Below are 23,853 nucleotides of genomic sequence, written 5' to 3' on the forward strand. Positions count from 1 at the left end.
ACACAAAGAGGAGTTTATCAAATGTTATGTCTGTCTGTTTTCTAGGTTGGAATAGCCCAGTAAACAGAGCAGAGAATGAAAAAGGTCAAGAAAAGGTCACAGAGGCTCTGTTGACTTTTATTGTGAGTCTGAAGGCCTGGAGGTCTTCCTCAGCAGGCACACAAAGACAGACATCCCAATGTAACTAGGGCACCAAGTCATCCATTAAAGGCAGAGCAAGCAAAGTCTCCGTTCCTTGTGCACATACTGTAAGCCACAATGTTCACCTTGACCCTGCTGCCCACTGATCCCAAACCTCCGCAGGTTGCATTTGTCACTGTTTGAAATGCTGGTGACCCTTTACGGAGGGCAGCCTAACGGCTGTCGGCGAAAGCGCATGGTAAAAAGTTCATTCAGTGTGTGGCACATGAGGTCTTTGCTCCCTGTGTTTATAGCACTTAGTGAAGGCAGGCAGCATTAGTACTATAAATTCCCTTCTCCTTCCTAGATAAGTTAAATGTTAACTTTTGAACAAGAAAACATCCCATGAACACTAAAGAACAGCTTTTTAATGTCATATTTCAACTGAAAACAAATATGCACAGTGAGAGCGCATAGAGATAGACATCTGTGAAGAGCCGCTCAAACATTTTTCAGACGCCCTGTAAGATTATAGAGGAGACAGGCTGTCCGGTTCAGGGCTATTGGTCTCAGGGTGGGAACACTTGACTTTCTGGTTGCAGGATTCAGTTTTCAAAACTTAACAGTTAAGTTGACAAGTGCTTCATAATGTCTGACATGTAGAACAACATTACAGTTTGTTGTTAAGCTATTTAAGCGACCAATTATGTTACAATAAAAACATACAATACAAATGTACAACAAATTAGCATATGTAAAGCAGGTAATTACATCACATTCACTGCTTTGGTTGGGATACTGCATATGGCTGGGCTGGTAAAACACCAAGAACATACTGTATAGTTTTGATAATCATGAACCTTAAACATCTCCTACCATACAGTCACATATATTTTGACATATTAAATGAATTTAAAATAAATCTATTTGTTTTAGCATTATTCTATGTATTCATTCACATCTTTTTATTATTTTAAGTTTTCTTTGTTGTGTAGTAAAATTTAAAAAGGAAGCATCCACAGTTTCAAATATTACTAATCATGAATAATATTAATGTTTCAATAAAGTATATTTATAGTATGTGATATATGTGGATTCTAAAGTTACAATATTAATAAGGATTTGATGAAAGCGTATGATGCTCCTTTACATTTATTTCGCCTTAACTTGCTTAGAAAATTGCAATCAGATAACATTAAGCTGTATACGACAAACAGAAAAGTTGCACAACAGTGCATAAAAAGCCTAATAGCTGCATACAATGGCAAAATTCTAATATTTAAATATATATTTGATTTTAAAAAAAATTAAAAAGTCATAACTTACTAAATTGTCCTATACAGAAAACAAATACTGCCATTAATTCAACAGGCTTGTAGGTTGAATTTAGATTTATCTCAAAATACAGTCTGCCATTTAGATATTTTATAGTTGTTTTATGGTAAATTTAAATCCATCAAAAGACACCAGGACTTTGAGTGTTAAATCATTTTGTTGTGGCTCCTATAAGAGGAAGGAGAGAACTTAAAAACCTTTCTGCCAGCAGTAAATCAGTCCAGCCTTAGGGAGAGATAAGCAAGGCAGCTCTTGAGGCCATAAAAAACATTTCAACCAAGGATTTTAAAGATATAACAGCCCCAAAAATCTGCATACAGACCCAGACGACACTAGTAAATGTCTACACATAGTAAGGACAAGAAGATAGATGAGTGAATGTTTTACAGTGTGTGATAAACACACTGGGCGATGTGAACTGGACATCACAAAGGTACGCACAGATTGGATTGCAGATGATAGAACAAAATAGTATGTTAAAAGATAGCAGGAAAGCAAATAAAGGCTTTAATGGGAAAAAAACAGATTCAAAGTGGTCTGCATTCCAAGTTTGTTTAATGTATGTTTCAGACTTACTATGTGAGACTAATAATGTTTTAATATCAATGAGTAAATAAGCCTACCACATTCAGTGCTGTTCTTCAGTGAGGGAAAATTGTATATTAATAAATAAAATGAAGATGATCAAGGTATGACATTTTTTAAAAAAAAGTTAACATCACAGTTATGAAGAAGAATCTGTTAATTGATAATGACTTATAATTAAGCCACAGCTAGAAATCGATTTCAAAGACAAAGATAGTGGTTAGTGAGTTTTGATGCCATTCATGTGTTTCAGTCTGGTTTCACTCCATTTAATTAATAAAAAAAACATACAGAAATAAAGCCAGGCAAAATTCACCATTAAATATTTACAGAGGTATTGGTCTCAGATGGTAATAGACCTTCCCATGAGCCTGAGTGTACCAGTGATATCATAGGCACTAAACTGTAAATATGTACTAAACTCTGAGAATTGAATAACATATTGTGCAACACAATAGAAGGTATTCCTCAAGGCACCATTCATGGTCCTTTTCAATTGCAAAAATATATATATTTTTGTTTGTACATATATTTGGAATCAAAACTTGTGATTAGTTGGTATGTTGCATAGCTGTAATGTTTTAAAACAGGCTATACAAACACAACATATTGCCTGCCAACATGAAGTAGTCTATAAATTCAACAAAACAGTAGGTCTCATTTTATGGGGAGAGAGGGACATGACATTTGTCATTTTTAAAATATCTCTTTCATGACTTTCATGACAATATCAACTAAATTCAATGTATGAGAGAGACTCTAAGTTCATTGTTAACATGTTGTTTATTGACAATTTTGACAAACAAAAAGCCCAGACACAGAGCTGACCAGTAAGTTAGTTAGGAAGAACATTTCTTTTTTTCTTTCATTTCTTTTTTTTCCTTTTCAACATCAGCTTGACTAAATTATTCTGGCAGTCATACATCTAAACATAATTATAAACAGGCTAGAAAGTCATTTGTTTTCTTCAAAAACAGTACGCATCTTCGACAGTTAACGCCCCAACATATTTATTTAATATTTCTTCTTTTAACAATGACTCCAGTAACAATATGTAATGTATTTAATGGTTTAGTGATTAATACATTTGCTATTTAAAAATTTAAATAATATATATAACAAGACGATTGCACACTGTACGGAAGCATATTGCATTCACTTGAATAAAAAAAGAAAATCCTTTTTTCTGAGAAATGATTTTTTGGTCTGTTTTTCGAGGTAATTATTTCTGTTTTTCTGAGTATTTTTTTCTCTCCCGTTTTTCTGACTAATCTTTTTTCCTGTTTTTCTGGCTATTTTTTCCCCAGTTTTTTGGAGTAATTTTTCCCGTTTTTCGGGGTAATTAGTTTTTCTGTTTTTCGTGGTAATTTTTTTCTCTTAATTTTTACGAGATACTTCGAAATCTCGCGAGAACATTCAACCTGTATCTTGTATCCATGGAGCATGCCATATATGTCCAGCTGATCCTGGAGAAACATTGCTATGTCCAGGAGATCTGAATGGGCTTTCCTTGTGAACAACCGCAAAGTCTTCAGGTGCCTGCGCAAGGTCGACAAACTAATAGTAATACCATCTATATGACTTAAACACAGGACAATCTCCCAGTGTCTTAAACCCAGATCAAAGTAAAACTTTAAACAAGCAGTCCATTACATCGAGCTCTCAATAAAGAGTGAATGTGTGCAATGTTTTGAAAGCCCTCTAAACTCAGAAAAAAAATTAGCCCGAAAAACAGAAAAGAGAAAAAATACTCAGAAAATCAGAAAAATATTACCCCGAAAAATCAAGCATAAAAAAAATTATGCAGAAAAACAGAATTACTTTAAAAAAACGATCAAAGAAAAATTACGCAGAAAAACAGAAATAATTACCTCGAAAAACAGACCAAAAAATAAATTACTCAGAAAAAACAATTTTTTTTTTTTTTTATTCAAGTGAATGCAATACGCTTCCGTAACACTGCGCTGCATGTATATAATGATGAACTATAATAACTTTTTAACCTACTGTAACTTTTTTGTGCACCAGGGTTGCATCTCGCACTACCATTCAGGACACTTAGACTATATTCACAGTATCTCTTTTCTTTTCTGCAAGGCGGATAACAAAATATTACAGAAGCAATGTCCTACAATTGGACACATTTTAGGCCAAGAAAATTGAAGAAATACATAATTCATTAATACAGCAACTTTATTTTATTTTATTTTTTTCAATTTAGTAGGAAGTAAAGTAATGAAATTAGCTTTGGGATATGTGTTTTAAAAAAAATTTTTTTTTTAAAAGATGCACACATTTCTAAATTGGTAATAGCTCATTTAATTATTTAAACATGGAGACATCTAAATGATCGCCGGGTGTAGGAGTTGCTTGGACTCGTCTTGACCTGTCTACATAGGGCTGTTGTGCATCGGTGTTGAGTTGTTTTTTTTTTGTTTTTTTTTTTCCAGACATTGACAGTACATTTAATTACATTGTCCCCTATGTCGTTTACATCCACCGCATAAGATAAACTTTGCTGTGCCTTCGCATGTCACAAGTGTTGCTCTGATGTGTCCTTTTCATCACTGAGTTACAGCTGTACCATGCATGTATGCAACAGTCTTCCAAGACAATTTAAATATTTACATCAATGTCAACTAATTTAATCAGGCAAGTTAAATAAGAAAAAAAAAACAAGTTGAAGTTGGACAAGGTAAAAAACCCTTTAACAAAAGGGCAGGGGATTTGGTTTAGTAAGGACATGCAACACAAAGACATGACGCATGAATCACAGATAAAGGACAGGAACAGAGGTTGGAAAACAATGTGCATTAGAGCAGCAGTGTTGTGACAGTTTGGGAAGTAAACAAGAGTGAACTCACAGATCAACCAAGCCAAATGAGACTTCATGAGAAGAATGACTAAGTTGTCAAAGTCTTCGTAATCTGTCCTTGTTTGTTTGTGCCTCAAACCACTGCACTCCATTTGCGATACAAAAACATTATAAACCATGAAAACTGGAGAAAAAAAGATTAAGTTGTGAAGAAAGTAAAATTGAAAGAGGGAGAAACTGTGGATGGATTATTAAATCCAGGAGGCATTTGCCCGTGGTGAATAGTTTTTTTTGGGAAAGTTTACAGAGAGGTTATTGAGAGGCCACAGCAGGGTGGTGTTATGCTGTATAATTGTGTGCCATTTGTTTTGGCACTGCTCTGGTGTGACTGCAATGCCTTGGCGCCACATGAGTGCAACACTTACTCTGTAGTTTTCTTTAATTTGATCAGACATTAATTGGCTTGACAGTCTATTTGCATGTACAGCTAGTCAGACTGATTGCTCTTTGTCATGTCAGCTGTGTCACAGGATGTCCAGCACCCTCACACCCCACTTTAGCGGTGCAAAGACGCAGAGGTCGCAGGTGAACACCGAGTGGTGGGTAGAGTTGAGAAAGAACAAGTGGAGGAGAGTGGTGAAAAGGAGGGGAAGAAGTGGGGAGTCCCATGGCTAGGTCAGGAGTTCAGAGTTGGGAGTTTGTCATGCTCGCTTGGCACGCAATCTTGCTCAGTCTAATCTACCGCCCCCCCCCTACGTAACCCTCCATTCTGTCTCCCACTACCTCCCCCTAATTGGATTTAATGAGCGATTTAACAACACAGCACTGCCCGATCAAATCAAACTGCTACTGTCCACCGCGCTTAATCCTGGGTCACTGCTTTGTAATGCTAGCATGTCCCAGGACCCTCCTTTCTGCAAGACTCCTCCAGCCTCCTTGCTGCCTCTTTCTTCACACATTCTCTCCCTCCTCTCTCTCTCTCTCCCTCCTGTCTGTTTATCTCACCATCTGCCTTGTCTGGTTGAGAAGTCCCTCAAAAACTGCACTAACAAAGTTGTCAGTGTTCTCACAAGAATAGTCAAATCTAGAGATGGATGTCCTCGGTTGTTTTTTGTCAAAATCGGGGTATGATCACCAGAATGTGACACCTACAGGTCAAAAGGAATATTCCTGGCCTTCAACTTGGTGCCATCAAACACCAAGGTTGGGGTTGTTGGGGTTTCGCACAGACATCAGGTTGGCAGTGTCCTCAATTCACCAAGCTGAACTGGTTAAGGAAGATAAAATTAACACTTGGATTGAATTTACATAAATCTGTCAAAATGTACTGTACGTGAATGTACTGCAAGATATTCTACAATAGCTATTCCAATCCATTTATCACAACAAGCACTCATATAGCTCAAGGAACAATAACACATATTGAGCGTTATCTTCTTAACTACAAATTGTGAACACTTTACATTAATGTGGATCATTTTGCAAACCATGCTGCTGAGTTTCAGAAGTTACATTTTTTGGCTGTAGGGTAACAGTGCAGACTTTTCAAATCAATCCGCACCTGAACAGCATTAGCATGCAATGAAAAAAGGAACTTTGAATAAACAATCACAGCAGACTGTTTTTTTGACTGTGATGGATTACACAACTCAAGCATGTTTCTATAATCTGAAAACTGATTCTCATGCAATATGTAAATAAATTAAATCCAATGGCTGGCTAGGAGGAAAAAATAAATACATTCAAAAATTTAGAAACTCTACAGCGAGCTCTGCAAAATGGTTATCTGTAGAATAAAAGATGTCATTTGAAAACACAGCAAACATTGGTTTTCGCACACAGGATATTGTGAAGCCCAAACTTGTAAACACTTTGTTATAACACTAACCACTAGATCATCTACATGTTTCCTTCATCTCCACTCTTCTCTGTCTTTACTCCAATTTTAATGATATTCAGTAGATGGAAACCCCTGATACAGTTCAACAAATCATCAATAAATGGGGCCGGTGCTGCAGTTTTCTCTCATTAAATTCCTCACACCTATGACACTAAATCAATAAGGTCAGCATATAAAATATACACAGCACTGGGCTGTTTAAAATAATTTCTTGACTGGCAGATTCCAAATGTTGGATTACTTTCTCAGTGGGATGATAAAAGATTTGGGAGTTAAATGAAGGAGCTAGAAAGCATCCATGCATTGCAAGGAAGACAGTGGCGGCCTCCACAAAGCAGTGGTTCAATTGAGAGAGATTTGTCACTGCAGGTTGGCAAAGCTGCTTCTCAACTTATAATACTAAAAGCAGCTTAATTATTAGGTCAAAGGAGAAAGAGCCAGGAGCTGAGGGAGGGATGGGATGGGCCTGATGGGGTTGTTACAGGGTTCAACATGTTATTATGTCTACAATTGTTTGGGGGTGTCATTGTGAGGCATTATTCTTTTAATCCATAACAACATTTTGTATGTTCGTCCGCCCTACGGACAGCTGGAATATTATTCTTTGCACCTCAAGTTTTACAAATAATACATAAAATCTCAACTCAAAACTAGCAACAAACTCAATATAATGATAATAATAATAATAATAATAATAATAATAATAATAATAATAATAATAATAATAATGATGATAGCAATAATAATCATCATAATAACAAAGTGTATTTCATTTTTTATTTTGGTCAGCATAATTTATAGATGTTAAATATTCTACAGGACACATACGAAAGGAAACAATTCTTACAAGCTTTTGGGTAATTAACAATATTTTAAAATAATGTGATGGTCACATGATTAAATCCAATACAGTTTCAAATTGAAACCTTGCACTCTGTCAGTGTCATAGTTTATGCCAAACTAACTTGGGATAAAACATTTTTAAAAATCTGTCTAATTTGGGTTTAATTGAAAAGTTTCAACTGTATTATTTAAAATTGGGCCTTTAATTTTTAAATAAGATGTACTAACAAAGTAATGCATATATTATTTATTAATTTAGTGACTAAATTCAGAGGTGTAATTTTATGAGACTGGTCACATCACGTCCACTCCAGTATTTTGCCATAAATAATTTACCTTCCATTTAAGCATTCATCCTATCCATCTTCAAATATTTTCCATACGACACCAAGTACAGATGGAGAAAAACACACTGCAGTTCTTTTTTTTCTCCACACATGACATTTGTTCACACTTCTGATAAACATAGCCGCACAGAAGACCAGTGGGTTAATCGGGAAGAAAATGTCACTTGCTCGCTCAATCATCTGACTTCATTTGACTCATGGACGTAGCACACACCATGTTCAGCATCCCATTTGTATTCATTATGAACATCTATTTATTTATTCATTCAGCAGTTGAGCAGTTGATCTCCCCCAAACTTCAACACTTCTTTGCAACTATATTTGATTTTAGGATGAGAAATCATTATATAGCCTCTCAACCATGTATGCTAAAATAATCAGCAGTGAAACTTTCCTTCATATGGGTGTAACAGAGCTACATTACACATCATTATGTAAAAGACACACTGGCCAACATTCTATTCTTAGTACTTTTAAATTAAGCTTGAATTTGAACACTGAACACACTGAACATGAAATCCTGCCACGTAATATGCCCCATGGTCTCCTGCCATCTGGGTCCAACAAAATGTCACAGCCAACATATAAAGCTGACATTACTGTTGAAATAATGGTTTAACTTGACCTTTTAAGCTGAGGCATTGGCAGTGATGCATTTCAAAACTAGACTTGCAAATGCTTCCTTTATTTGAAAAACATATGAAAAGCAGTCACGCTCATCTGTGAAGAATAGTACAAACCCATCAAACTGAGAAGCACATAACGCAGCATTTTCCATGGTACAGTGATAATTTAATACAATATGTTGTGTCAAGTCCATGCTAATTAAAGTTCAAATGTTATCTGACAAGGGATTTCATTATATTCAATTATTTAATGCTCTACATACAAATATGCTAGACTAAATGAGTAATGGCCATGATTATATTTTACAAGGAAAAACCACATCTGAATTTTCTACTATGTTAAAAGTCAAAGCAAAAGCAGTGCAAGCATAACTCTGCTGTGCCTTGGGGATAACACATGAATGAAATCTGAATTCATGAGGTAAAGTGAGTACTACTGTGTGTGCATTACCATATGTCACCATATTTAAACTATGCTCCAGTTCATACTATGCAGCAAACATCTACAATATATTCTCCGTGTAATGACAATCACTATAATAGTTAAAATGGAATATTTAATGTTCTCTGTTGCACACAGTAGCTCTTCACAAGCTCAAAGTCATAGTTTATGTTTTACTACTGGAATCCATATTGCCACTGACACACTGTTTTCACTACGCTCGGAAAGATATTTACTCTTATGTGCATATATATGTTGCTCGTGTGCAATCTTTGGCAGAGGTCTCAAGCTGTCTTAATCTATTTAACATCACTGCTACTATCTTTTATTCTAATGTGTTCACTCCTCTCTCTTTTTCTCTGGCTCCCGTTCTCCACCTCCCTCCCAAGGTTTGCCCATTTCCCATTCGGTTCAGCGGCAGGGCACTAGGTCACGGCACTGGCTTGATTTTCACACTGTTCCCTCTACTGAACGCCACATCAAGTTAATCAGGGTTAACAATTGCGGCGGTGCCTTGCTGAGCAGGGCTCCCATCGGCTTAGCGTGGCCTGGCTCTGGTGATACAGATGGGCTAGTAATCTCTGTTCAGGGAGCAGAGGGGACGGATGAGTACGTTGTGGGTGTATGGTGGTGGTCAGGGCACAATTAAAACTGTGACAAAGGACTCAGGCAAGAAATACTGATATTTTCTGAAAGCAGAGCTGCTGTTAAGACAAAGTAATACGTTGAATATATGATAACTGTCGGCTAGTTAGCTGATTTTGAATTACAAAAGAAAGGAACTCCAGACATAATATATGGCAATGATTTTTAACTTATCACCAAAATCAGTGTTTTGCCAGAAAGCTTTTTTGGCTTCATCCACCAAAGTTTTCATCAATTATATTATTGTTTACCAACATAGCAACTCTTAATGCAAAATATATATAACATTAACATTCATGTACAGGAATGAGGACTTGAGACTTTACTGAGATACATCAGAAGGACAGGATAATAGGAGAATGGAAAATAGTGCTGTACTGGCAGAAATTAGTATTCTTTTCATACAGTTTGAAAACTGACCAAATTAAAGAGTTTGAAAAAGTGTGACACGAGTGTCCTTAATCCCTTATGTGCCACTCTGATCTCATCGACCACACAGGTCAAGACTTAAAACAGAACTAGTGTGATGTCAATGGGTCAAAAAGCCTCTCAGAATTACAAATCCAGAGTGAGAGTGTGATGATTTAAGATCAAAGAGAGGGAGAAGGTGGTTGTTAGAGGAAAACTTGCAGTGCTGAAGATGACTGATGCATGACCCATTTAAGCAAAACAGAACTCTCTGCATGCAATAGCAGCTGGCTAGCTTGCACAACACAGCCCTGGGTGCCCCGGCTATTGGCTACACAGGCGTAATTATTCATTCAGTCAGAAGGAGCATTACACAACTGCTTTACTGAAAGGAAAGAAGAAGGAAAAAAATCCCCTGCATGTCGCACAGCCTTCGGTGACAGAAATGGAGCTCAATTTTCTTTTGGAGTTCAATTTTTTATAGCAACCAAACAAAACTAGGCTCTCCAGATGACCTTTTAAAGTGACAAAACTAAGCTGGAGTAAAACTTTGGTGTAAGATTGCTTGGATCGTACCCTTTATTATGGCGCACTTTATGTTACGGTGCATCCTTTTTTCTATGTTAGCCTGTACCACGACTCAAGCACTCTACTGCTCTCCTCTCTCTGTAACTGCATGGCTTTTGAGATGTCGCACCTCCTCAGAATGACACATGTATTATTTAACAAAGAATTCAAGTGCTATCCATGCAGGGACACTTACACACTTTCACAGATTTCTGTCGGTGCCACCATTTTGATTTGACCGTGGCTAGAGCTGTTTTTGTAAAATACATCAAGAATCCGTGACACCAGTGCAAAACTAAATATTTCATCCGTTGGTAGCTCAAAAGCTCACAAGTTCAGGCTTAAGAGCACTTCAATCCACTTATTACCCAACTCAACCAGCTTCATGAAAGTCTTATAATGATGAAGTTGAGGGAATTATTCTTGAACTGCCAAGTTGTCCTATGAACGGGTAAAAGGTCTCGTAAAGTGCACGTGAAAGGGCAAGAAAAAGGAGATGTGTGGTAAAAATGGTTGGCTTTGTCCATACGCCTACATGTAATATACGTATGTTATAGGCTGAGCTGCTATGTCCAGAATGTCCCAGTGTCACAGTGCATCATATAAATACATCTCTACACCATCCCAACCTAGTTTGTGAGGGTCGATCAGTAATAAAGCCTGCGGTATGAGATTGAAAAAAATAAATAAATAAATCCTACTTATCCTACTGAGTTGAGTCCTACTGAACTCCACCTGCCCTCGTTGCCCTAGTCGAGGAAAAACACAGTTCACCAAAAGTTCACATGTCCATTACCATCATCAAATTCGGCCGTACATGCCTCATAACCAAATGCTGCAATTGGCTGGGAACAAGGAGCGGTAAGCTTACCAAACTTACCCCGACAACTACTGTTGATATGACACACGACGTGTTCTACACTTCTGACCCTGATACGCAGGGTCGCTGTTCGGTCAGACTGCTGCTGCAGGCCAAGTGTGTTTGGGGTTTGTGTGTGTGTCTATGTGTGTGTGGGGTGGGGTGGGGGGATCCAGTTAAGAAAAAAAGAAAGCAAAATCCCAAAATATCTCTGTTACTGGCCCTGTGTCATAACATTTTTGAGCCTACACCACCCATCAGCAAAATGGGTTCAACTAAAGTTCACATATGAAGCCACGCCCCCTCGCCACCATGTCATCAGGCACACGACATGCCGTCATCAGTGGAAAACACCTCGGTTTCGCCCTCCCCCTGGCTCTCTCTGTGAGGTGACAGCGACCCCCAGCGGGACCCTGTCCACTTTCACGGTGAAGACTTAATGTTATGAATGGAAATGTGTTGTTTTCTGTTTACCTTCTTAAAAGATGCCTCTAGTCTGTTTATTTAATCAAATTCCTTATAATGTCCTTATTATTCATGTTTTATATGAAGGATTTGTTATCAATTTACCTGCAACAAAATATTGAATAAAATGTACTTTTTTTCAAAGAAAAAGTAGTATGCCACTGAAAAGTACAAATGTGACTAATGTTTAAAATATATTTTTATTCAATTGATTCAGTAAAATGATTCTGTATTCCTGTATTATAATAGGGTGGGCAAAGAAGGAAAAACAAAAGGCAAATGTCAAAAATATTTTGAACACATTTTTCATACATTTAACTTTTTCATAGAATTAATGTATACTTCTTCATTAGAATTATTATTTTTGTTATTATTATGTTATTATTATTTTCATTCGCAAATGTATATATACATTTTAGAACACCTATTGCACCTAAATCACAGTGATCAGTGTGATTATTTGAAGGATGTGAACCCAGTATGGATGATGCAGATTCAAATAATGTTAAATAAAGTATTCTTTCTAAAGTGAACCTTAACTTTTTAGACCATTTTATATATTTTGATATTTCCCTCTTTAGTTAGAGTTCTATATTTATATATTTTATGGATTTTATGACCATATTAAATTACTAAAATGTATGTACATGGGTACAATTATTCTAAATGATTTTGCATTAAATATTGTGATACACTATATGGTGTGTTTCAGGGAAATAAAACGTATGCTTTAAGCGCAGGTAAGTGCTTTTAATGCACTGCCCATGTTATCCTTACTGCGGTTATTTCTATTTCTTTTTTTTTCTCCATAATATGTGAAATTATAATTAAATATTGAATGTAATATTATCTGTGATATTTTCATCCTGATATATTATTATAAATAGTGAGTATTTCTGAAAAAGAAATGGGGAAAAAACATGATAAATTAAGACTGCAGATGTGTATTAGGTATTAGGTTAACCCTGATACAATGCACTAATTTAATGTTTAATTTTGTATTCCAAAAAATAAACAACTAAATACATAACCACATAAATAAATAATTAAATACATGAATAAATAAAATATTTTTAAAAATGTATAAAATATTTGATGAATGTGTATTTTACACATTCATCAACTAAATAACTGAAATGTTTTTTTTAAAAGGAAATCTATAATCACTATTTATGATTATTTCTATTATATATTTATATATATATAATTTATATTTAACCACTACTTCTAAAAATGCTTTTGGAAATTGTGATCATTATTTATTACAATAAACACCAGCAATATTAATGATACAATTATTTAACTAAAATAAAATGTTTTTACATGTATTGATTAAATATTTTTTCATGTTCTGTTAAATGACAAATTCCATATTTATATTCCACACACACCACTCTGTAATACTGTCATTTATGTTAAACATAATCTGATAATATGCCAAAAACCTTCTGACAGTGTTTCAGTTAGGAGCCTACTACCTACTAAAGAGATATTTAGAGAATTTTACAATTTAAGAAATACATGAAAATTGAACTTCTTTATTTTTTTTAAGTGAATCATTATATTATAATTAATTTCAGTATTGAACAACGATGTTGCTCAGCTTACATAATAACTTCACAAACACACAATCATTATTTCCTAAATATTTCCAAAACAATGAAACATAAATAAATGAAGCATAGTGGAAGATTTATCGTTTTCCATATAGAGACAAGGAATAAAAAAAACAAAAAAAAACAAAACAAAAACTAATAAAAAAGTTAATGTACATGTTAGGTGCCCACAAAATATCTAATAAATAAATGTATGATAAATACGAAATAAATAGTCTCAGTTCATGACATATTTTTTGATTTGTGAGTGTAAAACCTGAACAGATTTTTCAAGAGGTATAAAACATTAAAGTTAAAGCCTTTAGAAACAACTGTTCTGAGACTGATTGGTGTAAATGTTCTTTCTGTGAACCTAAAACATCTAGAAGACTTTTTAAAAGCACTAAATTTGCTAATAAAGCATTTTTTTAAATATACTTTGGTGACACTGCACTTGACCTTATGGAGTTTTCTGGCTGACTGGTGTAACATATTTCACATTCAGTAATGGCAATGAATGAACTGTATAATCCAGAAGAAAGAGTTAGAGTGCCCACCAGTGTTGAAAATATGTACTACACCATCACCACTGAACGTTTTTATTACTCTGCTCTTTTCAAAGCAAGGCAAGACACCTTTTATTACTTAATTGCCTCATTCATTTATTTTTGGGTATTACAGATATCCAAAGGATTTTTATTTTCAGATATACTGTGAAATTTAATATCTAACATTTCCACACCAAAAACTACAGGTATTGACCATTTCCGTGAGAACTGTATTACTTCTATGGTTGGGATAATCTGTGCAGACTTTGAAACAGTGTTTATATCATTACAGGATGACAAACTCTAAATTAAAACCCAAATTAATAAAATTCTTAGCAGTTCTTTTAGACACACTGATTGAATGGTAGTGAATTAATTCACAAAACATATAGTTCAGCATTTAAATGAATTTATGCATTTTGCAATGAAAATAAAGTAATTGCATATGTTTAGTTGCATTCAGGGAGAACTTTTGTTATATCAGATGTATATGAATATAAAAGTTGACTGAAATCACAATTCATCAAGGCCAATTCTCAGCACAGGGATATTCAGCTATATCTTTAATAAACAACCACTCGCCATGTTAATTTAACAATAAGTATTATATTGCATGTGCTGAGACACACGCAGAATATGTGATGCACCTCCCTGGTGCTTAGTGCAGAACACAAACGGTTGGGAACAATTTTCATCCAATGCTTGGACACATGTGGTGTCAGCAGGACTCCATATTTCCATGGGAAATATACAAATACACCAAATAAGTACTTTCATCAGCCTCTGTGTACAACATTGACGAGTCCAAGCTTTAGGGAAGAACTCGTGAGTTGGTGAGGTGTATGATATTGGTGTGTATTATCACCCTGCACGTTGGTCCCAAAGCAGAGAGTGACTGTGGAGGGACTGTGAGGTGCAGGACAGGGACCTCCCACTTTGCTCTGGCTAAAAGAGAAAAATAGAAATATTACTAATATACACAAATGTACATGCCTACCTACCTAGCAAAAGTTATTACATTAAAAATGACCTGCCAAAATAATTTCCTCACCTTAACTAAAATATACATCAATTGAGTACAACAAAATTACATTTTTAATGTTACCAGTACAGGTCAGTGTGCATTATGTTTTTGTTAAAAGCTACCTTTCATATCTACGTTTCCAGCTGCATCAACCACAGATCTCTGGGCTTTCTTCTTCTTCCTCCTCGGCAGCAGGTTCAACCAGCCGGTCATATGAGAAAGCCAGCATCATCTGTGTTAAACAATATTAGACCAGTGTTAAAAGACAATGTGATTCTCTTGTACATTTCTTTTGAATTCTGTTTAATTACTATGTTTTTCTAAGATTAGACTCAAGGTTTCCAGAAGAAAATCACACATGCACAAAACTTTGACCGGCATCCTCCCCCACCATCGGGCGAGGAGAGGGGCTCTGCCCGAGTGTCCAAGACATGCGGCCGCAAGCCTGTACAGCAGCATGTCCTTCGTACTGAAAATAATTAGAGAAAGGAACCAGGACAGTAATGAGAGTTTCCTGGTGGACCCAATTTGGAACAAAGAACTGCAAGGTGGAGCCCCTTCACCTCTGTTTGGAAGAGTCTTCACTTTACTCAATAGGCACACACAAGTTTCTGTTTTCCTCTTGGTCAATGATAGTGGAAACATTTAGTTGTTGGGCTGTGGTTTGCTCACGCTTCATTACAAGCATTTTGTTTTGCTTGTTTGTTCACTAGTTCAAGAGGAGTCGCTGGCTATGGATGTCAAAATGCATTTCCTGCTCATAGCTTTAAGCCCTTTTGTGTGGTTTGTTTGTTTCTCATTAGTTCTGATTAGATCACTGCTAAAAAAAAAACTCACTGAAATGAGATTTACATACATTTTGAGGTCCAGGTTTAACCAGACTTAACCAGTCACATGCTTGATTATCCTCTCTGCAAGTGGCAGTACTGGCATTAAATTACTGACAATAATTTCATGCAATGCACATCTGAAATATGGAGCCAAAAGCAAATAGAGTCTTTGTACACTGAATTTACATTTGTGGAAATGTCTGGTCCTAAGTAGACTCCTAGATTTGACAAAGAAGTTTTTTTTCCTTCTCTTCCTCACACTCCTTTACTTTTGCTTACCGTTAGCAGCGCCAGAAGTGCCATCATAACACCCATCATTATATACATGTTCCCAGTAAGGCCACCAGCCCACAGAGGGCCCAGGATGGTAGCTAGACCACCAACTGAGCGACGTACTCCCTGACTGAAACCTGTAAGACCAGCAAGACACAAATAAGTACTAGCTCAACATATGAAACATTAAGTACCTGTCAGTCACACAGGACACCAGATGGTGCTGTTGCTCACCTTGCGTTTTCTCCGCAGTGACTTTGGAGAAGAGAGAAACCTGGGCCACAGCCACAAATGGCAACCCCAAAACCTGCAAAAACACCCCAATGATGAACTCTGTCAGCTGCCACGGAAAACCACCTACGGAAAAGGTGTAGCAGAGGAGATAACAGAAAAACACAACAGTTACAATGTGCATACAAGTCAAGATATGGGGATACACCTTTCATTAACAAAAGTGAAGAACTAAGTACACTGACCCAGTGGGCTGGCCAGGAAGATGAGGCACCAGACACAGGAGATATTGCAGATGGTGAGGCCAATGGCCAGAACCACCCGCTCAGCAACACGCTGGCTCAGCCAGCGCACAAACAGGAAGCCAGCGATCACCTCCACACCACACAGACAGTACATGACACTGTTTTCCAGCTCCCCATAGCTGAAGTACTTCTGAGTCAGTGGGGTCACCATGGTCTGAGGAGGGAATGGTGTACAGTAGATGTTGGCACTGTGCGTAAGTACTTCTATTAACAGGTAATTTATATCTCATTCACACATTGTGTAGCAATGTTTGCCAATTGTGTGTGGTAATTCCATTCCTAGTGTGGTTTCACTTTTTTCAAGAGTTTATAGGAATCAATATTTAGAAAAAGATTTATTTATTTTTTTGCAGTACTTGCAGAGTATTTCAATGTATTTTAAAACAGTAAAACCAAACTATAAATATAAAGAGAACTTCAGTGTTATTTAATCACACACTATTTGGGTGCCCCCATAGCCTACTATGGTGTAGACTGCAACCTATATTGTATGTCATAACCCTCTCTCTACCCTTGTTGACCTGTCTCTCTGTGTGGTATTTACTGCACCTCAAGTGCTGTCTGATTGAAGAGGGTGATGAACTGAGCAGCCAGCAGCACAACCACCTCTTCTCTCAGGAACTCTACAGACACAAAGCGAAAATCAAAGAAGAAGAAAGAATCAGAAACCAACAGCAAGGTCAGAGACAGAAAAAATTAAGTCTTTGCAATGGAATATTGAAAATGGGCTTGAGGTATACAGACTTCATGAGAAATCCAGCCTATAGCAAATTCATGTGAATTGTTTCAATTACTATTAAGACCTTAGATTTTCAAGTTTTTTACTAACCCCAAATATGATATAAAAATCACAAACTTCATTAACAACTACCAACTACCAACCACCTACCTCGGGTTACGCTGAAATTCTTAAGGGGGCTAGAAGGCCTGTCGGACTCTGGTGGCATGGGAGAAGAGGGTGGAGAAATATGATTCACCGTTGCATTCACAGTGTCAGAGGTGTGGTCCCTAGTTGAGTTGGGTGTCACCACTGAGCCGTAGGACCCCGCCAGCTCCTGGGACGCCATTAGTGGCTTTTCCTCATCATCTCCCTCTTCCTCATCTTCCACAAGCCCTCGCTCGTTCTCCTGTTCCCTGTTTTTGCTTGTTGAACTCTCCTTGGCCTTAACCCTTTCTGGAGGTGGTAGGTCCCAGTACATGAAGACCACAGCCAGTTGAAGGAGAATCCACAGCAGACACATGAACAACTGTGGGCAAAAAAGAGGAGTGTAAAAATGTGTCACAAAGTTTACACATCTTCTTTCTACACAAATGACCATAATTTGTTCCCTACCCCTGGTGCAGTGTATTTATTGACCACAAAAGGACCAATGTGGAAATCACACAGCCTCAGGAAGATGTTAAATGCTGGACCTGCATCAAAGGCAAAATTAAAACGTGATCATTCATATTGCATAGTTTAATCTGCTCAATTCATTTTATATTTAGCCAGTATATTTATAGCAAATCTGGTAATCCCAAGTAACTATGTGGTATTTTCTGTGTAAAGAATACAAATCCATACTAAATTCATAATAATTAAAGTCAAATGATTAATAGCCTGTATGTTTGTCATATTTGTCACCATTTGTCATATATTTGTCATCAAATAGCATAGGAGCCAACTGACCAATCAGAAGGCCAGCCTGCCGACATGCCATGACAGCTGCAAATACAGTGGCGCGATCCTCTGGGGCTGTGCTTCTGGTCAGGAAGCCAAAGATGGATGAGCCAGCGCCTGTGCCGATGCCTGAGGAAAACATGTATTTTATGAATAAATTACAGCACTGAAACATTGACGGTGAAACCTGGAGCTCTCAGCCCTGGTTTCGAAAGGAATCATTGTGTCATTGCATATCTTCATAAAATATGAGTGTTAAACTTATCAACACACTTCAAAGTGAGTTTCAGAACATCACCACTGAATTGAAATAAGGAGATTTGGGGATCCTATCAAGTTGCATAATGTTTTAAAGGTAATGTATCCCAGTGTTTTCTAGCTATTGATTATGTTAAATGGGTTACTTAAACATTCTGATATAATTATCTAATAAAAATGTTTGTATTTTTTTGTTTTATACATAATAAATAGAAGACAACCAGAGAGTAGAGTTTTTAAATGAGACAGCTTTTACAAAATGATCTTGTCAATCTACACTGTTCAGTATGACAGGTACAGTCTACAGGCAACCAATCAGTGCTAGTGACACTTTGTACAAACTCACCTGCCACCAGTCTACTTGACAATAAGAGCCACTTGGAGTAGCCCATGAAGTACATGAAATTACCTGAAGAAAATGAAAAATGGAAAATGGAGAAGAGGGTCATATACTTTACTAAACCTCAAACAGAACAACAGTTGAGTGCATAATATGATTTGGGTACAATTGGTTAAACTTGAATTCTATTTCTAGGCAGTAGTAGTGCCTATTAAGAAAATGAGTGCAATAGCAGTATGGACTCACCAACTATCTCAAAAACATTGGCAAACAAGATGATCTTCTTGGTGGTTCGTGTTCTGTCAGACCAATGACCAAATAGCGGTCCTGAGAGGAGGCCACTCAGGCTGAATGCTGATAAAGCCAAACCCAGGAAGTAAGGTGCTGCATCTAAAGTCTGCAAGTATCGCCATATTGTGGGCAATATCACAGCTGGGGAGAAATAAGTGAGGGGAATTAGTTTCATACACTCAAATCAAATACAAACCCAATAAAGGAAGTGAAGTGAAAAAGTTGGGATGGTATGGAAAATGCAAATAGAAATGTGATTTCATTTGTTAATAAACATCCATTCCTGCCATTCAGGCCTGCAACACATTCCAAAAAAGTTGTGACTCTGGCAATTTAGGCCTTGTAAAGAGATACAATAATTGAATAACAATGTGATTTGAAACAGGTGATGTCTATAGATGATGGTAATCATGGTTTGGTACAACAGCACATAGGAAAAGTATATTCCTTTAAGAACAAAGATAGGCTAAAGATCGCCAATTTACCAACAAATGCATAAAATAATTATTGAAATGTTTAAAAACAATGTTTCTAAAAGACAGATAGGAAGTGATTTGGATATTTCACTGTTTACAGAGAATAAAATAATTAAAAGATTTAAGGAATCTGGAGAGATTACAGTATGAGGGCAAAGGTACAAGCCTAAACTCAATAACTACATGAATGGCACTGCATCGAGAACCGTGATCCATCTATAAGCAATATAACCACATGGGCAAACCTTTGTCAAGTACTGCAATATGTAGTTACAGCAACATGTCCAAATGCCAGGGTCTTTCATGGTATGGCGTTGTGTCAGTGCCCTTGGCAAGGGTAACTTGCACTTCTGTCGCCCCATTAATGCCATGAAGTACACTGAGATTGAGAGAACATATGCTGCCTTCAAAATGACAGCTTTTTCAGGGATACCCATGCATATTTCAACAAGGCAATGCAAAACAGCATTCTGCACACATTACAAAGGCATGGCTGTGGAAAAGGAGGGTGTTGGACTGGTCTGCCTACATTCTGGACCTGTCCCCAATACAGAATGTGTCATGTAAATGAAGGCCTTGTGCTGTTGCACACCTTAAGACGTGGTGTCTTCAGTCTCTAAAGTCACTTTTAGGGGTTAGGAAAAGGAATGGCAACTTTACAAAGTGGTAAATGCTTTACTGTCCCATATAATATATAGGGACATATAAAGCTGGATTCAAAAACATTGTGGGTTTTGGGCTATAATTGGAATATACTATGTCACATCTGTGAAACATACATTATTTAACCCAGGTCTGCTGAGTTATCTGTGTCACTGGAGATTAGGGAAGTAAGCAGTAACCTATTAAGAATAAATCAACCATACTGTACTCTGTTGGGCTGCTTTTGCGTAAGCACAATCACCAAGGCTGCATCCCCATGGCTTCTAAACAAACTTTATTGCAACCCTGTGACTCCCCTGAGCCCCACAGAAACATTTAGATTTATCTTTACGGCAATAAACTCACAGTGAACTGCAAATGCTTTATACCTACCATTAAAGCTTCCTGACAACTACAAGTCTCTAAAAGTCTTTGGAAAGATTTGATTGAATAAGTTAGACATGTTTTAATGATGATCTAGTCCATCGAAGTTTACAAGACTTTATAAGTTTGGCTGAAGTGGTAGCTCCCCCCTCTAATGCCTCACATAGACAAAGAATAGTACTAACCCCATACAATTCAAATTTAATTCCTGGGTCAGAAGACACAATAACGCGTGCTCTTAGAAAATTCCAGCGAGGAAATAATCGCTCAGTATGTCTTGTTTGCTATGAAATACCAGAGTTTCCTCTTTACCCTAACAAAGACATCTGTGTGTCTGAGTGATAAACATATTTGTTGTAAAACTGAATCTTGCTTCTTTGTCACAGTTTTTCGGACACCTATACTGAGTGAGCAGAAAAAACAGAATACCCTAGTACCCTGTTATATGATCTAATACCACAGTCCTTAGTCTGGAATCTGTACTACACAAATACAATGAGTCAACACACAATTAAAAATATGTGTTTTGTGCATTACTGATTCAGATGTCATCTGTTTCTTAACAGTACTGATGCAATCATGGATCAAGCTGCATCTGTGTAAAAGGCCTCAACAACTTACTAACACCACCAGGTTTCAGTAAATAATAAATGATCTACAGTCTGATTCTGGTGACAATAAGCTTGTATCTTCAGTATTGTTTTGGGGTATTACAGGGTTTTAACAATCAGAGGAAGAGTTTGTATTCTACAATTATACACAAATTTCATTTTTTGTCCAAAAATAAATACATAATGTAGTTAAAGCATGTAGCCTGTGTATGTAAGATGCATTTCAACGGTTAAATAAGTGTCTCAGATGGATGTGGCTAATGGCTCACTTTTGACATCAGTACTATATAAATCCTGGTTACAGTTCAGGGAAAGTTTAATATTGTGTAATCTCCTCAGAGATAGAAATACAAGATGATGAAACAAATTTGTCAAACCAACAAGTTCCAGTACAGTATGTCCCGAGAACTGCTGTGACAGTGACATTTAATTATCATTGTCACTAGCCTATATTAACAAGAGCAAATCCTAAATTATTAGCAACTATCTGAAACATAATATATAACATTATCGCATAATTAAAATATAAACAGGGGTTTATAAGAATACTAATCACAATTCACCAATGATTTTTGTGTCCCATTCTAACTTCGACTGTCAATGTCAGTGTTGCAAAGCCACAAAACAGATCTCACCATATTCTATACCGCTTAGAAGAAAGATGAGTCCGATGGTGAAAAATGTCAACTTCTTTTTCCGTCGAGTATCCATCGTATTTGATTGTTATAATGTTCTTTCTATACTTCCACTGATCATTTTCATTATTCCTCGAGATACATTCCCATTCTAGTCTCTCTGCAAAACACCTCAGTTGACATAATCCCGAGTGCAGTGCTTCCAATTAGAGGTGAATGCAGAGACATGTTACCAAGCCTGTCTGCAGCTAACTGGAGAAATACTTCAAATACTGTGGAAATGCATATTGTTCCCTTCCGCGTATGTCCACGGTGAAAACTGCGTTTGTTTGGATCCGTCAGGCGCAGCAAACTCCCAGGACAGGTAATATTAGAAGTACCCGTGTCAAACTGCAAACATTGCACAAACAAACGCACCCGGGATGCTCCTGCGCACTTTAACCCAACATACATCACTTCCGGCGGACTGCCTGCATTTGGGTGCACTCTGGCTTAATTTGAAACACTGACATTTAATACCATCCAGGCAGAATACACACAGTTTCTGCGTCCAGATGCATGCACATCCAGTATTAATGTAATTTTAACCTACCCCCCCCCCCAAAAAAAAAAAAAAAAAAACAGAAAAGAAAAAAGAAAAAAAGACTACAAGGAAAATATTGCATTGCAAAAACAAAAAAAAAAGGCGATGATATATTTGAAACAAAAATGGCTTGGAATGTTGTAAACAGTAGTAAATGGATAAAGACACAAAAGCTAAAGACATGGAAATGTTTACAAAAAACAAAAACCTGTGCCAATTTTATTTCAAAAGTGCACAAAGTTGTTACTCAAAATATGATGCTTAGGTTACCAGAGGTCTATTATGTAGCTATGCCAAAAATGTTGCAGGTATTCCTTATGTTGTCTGTATTAGATGAGCTTCCTGACAATTAATTTGCATGAAAGTACACGATTTACCTGACCATTAACCCAGTAGGCATGAGAGCAAATGACTCAACAGTATATACAGTTTATGATGTATCAGGTGACTCCAACCCTAACCAGTCAGTAGTATTTTCACCATGAAAATGCCTCTTTGGATGCTTTCACATCCTGACAAAGACATTAGAATGGAAATCATTCAAGCAATCAACCAATTAAACTAACTATCTACCTATCTACCTACCTATCTATCTATCTATCTATCTATAGCACTAAAGTATTGCTATTGGATTTCAAAAATATACAACACACCAGTCAGATCCTATATTCTCAATGTGACTTCCATCATATTCCTGTAAGAGTTTAAGTCGATGCTATTTACTGCTTGCTCTTTCATACACAAGCTCTTCAACATTCCCACATTCAAATGTGTTTAAGGGTTAAAAGTATTCCCCATGCACATATCAGGAGTCTGTGTGAGTCATTGGCAGTATTACTCCCCATCCTGTGACATCTATTATCACTGACATTGAGAAGCTTGTATTCCACACATAAACTGCCTCTTTCAGCTCCACCCTTAATTAAATTTTGTCTCTGGAGAGTCCGCATTTTAGTTTGCTGCCGTCAAAGCAAATATAGAGCTGTTTCCTGCTGGGTAATAAACTCTTGTCTGGGAGCAAAATATTTTAATTTTCCAAATTACTTGCCAGAAAACAGTCAGCATTTCAGGCTGATTAGTTGGGCTGATTGTTCATATGAGCGGGGAAAAACAGGTCTAGATGATTAAAAGAAAAAGCTAAAGGCCAAATGAGGTATGGCACCTATTCTGATGTTGTTCATAGCATTTAAAAAAACTCTTGAGAATTACA

At 36.8% G+C, this 23,853-nt stretch overlaps 1 protein-coding gene across 1 annotated transcript; it reads right to left on the reverse strand.

Annotated features, from left to right (window-relative positions):
* Positions 1 to 13,491: 13,491 nt before the first annotated feature.
* Positions 13,492 to 22,452, reverse strand: mfsd8l1 (major facilitator superfamily domain containing 8-like 1). Its single transcript, XM_053323193.1, has 12 exons — positions 22,061 to 22,452; positions 19,268 to 19,453; positions 19,028 to 19,090; positions 18,433 to 18,552; positions 18,097 to 18,176; positions 17,653 to 18,010; positions 17,313 to 17,386; positions 16,704 to 16,917; positions 16,462 to 16,584; positions 16,234 to 16,364; positions 15,247 to 15,356; positions 13,492 to 15,045 (listed from the first exon to the last, which is right to left on the reverse strand). The coding sequence occupies exons 1-11, from the start codon at positions 22,134 to 22,136 to the stop codon at positions 15,273 to 15,275; spliced, it is 1,509 nt and encodes a 502-aa protein (XP_053179168.1). The 5' UTR covers positions 22,137 to 22,452; the 3' UTR covers positions 13,492 to 15,045; positions 15,247 to 15,272.
* Positions 22,453 to 23,853: the final 1,401 nt, after the last annotated feature.

This window comes from Scomber japonicus, chromosome 7 (assembly GCF_027409825.1).
Source record: "Scomber japonicus isolate fScoJap1 chromosome 7, fScoJap1.pri, whole genome shotgun sequence".
Classification (NCBI taxonomy): Eukaryota; Metazoa; Chordata; class Actinopteri; order Scombriformes; family Scombridae; genus Scomber; species Scomber japonicus.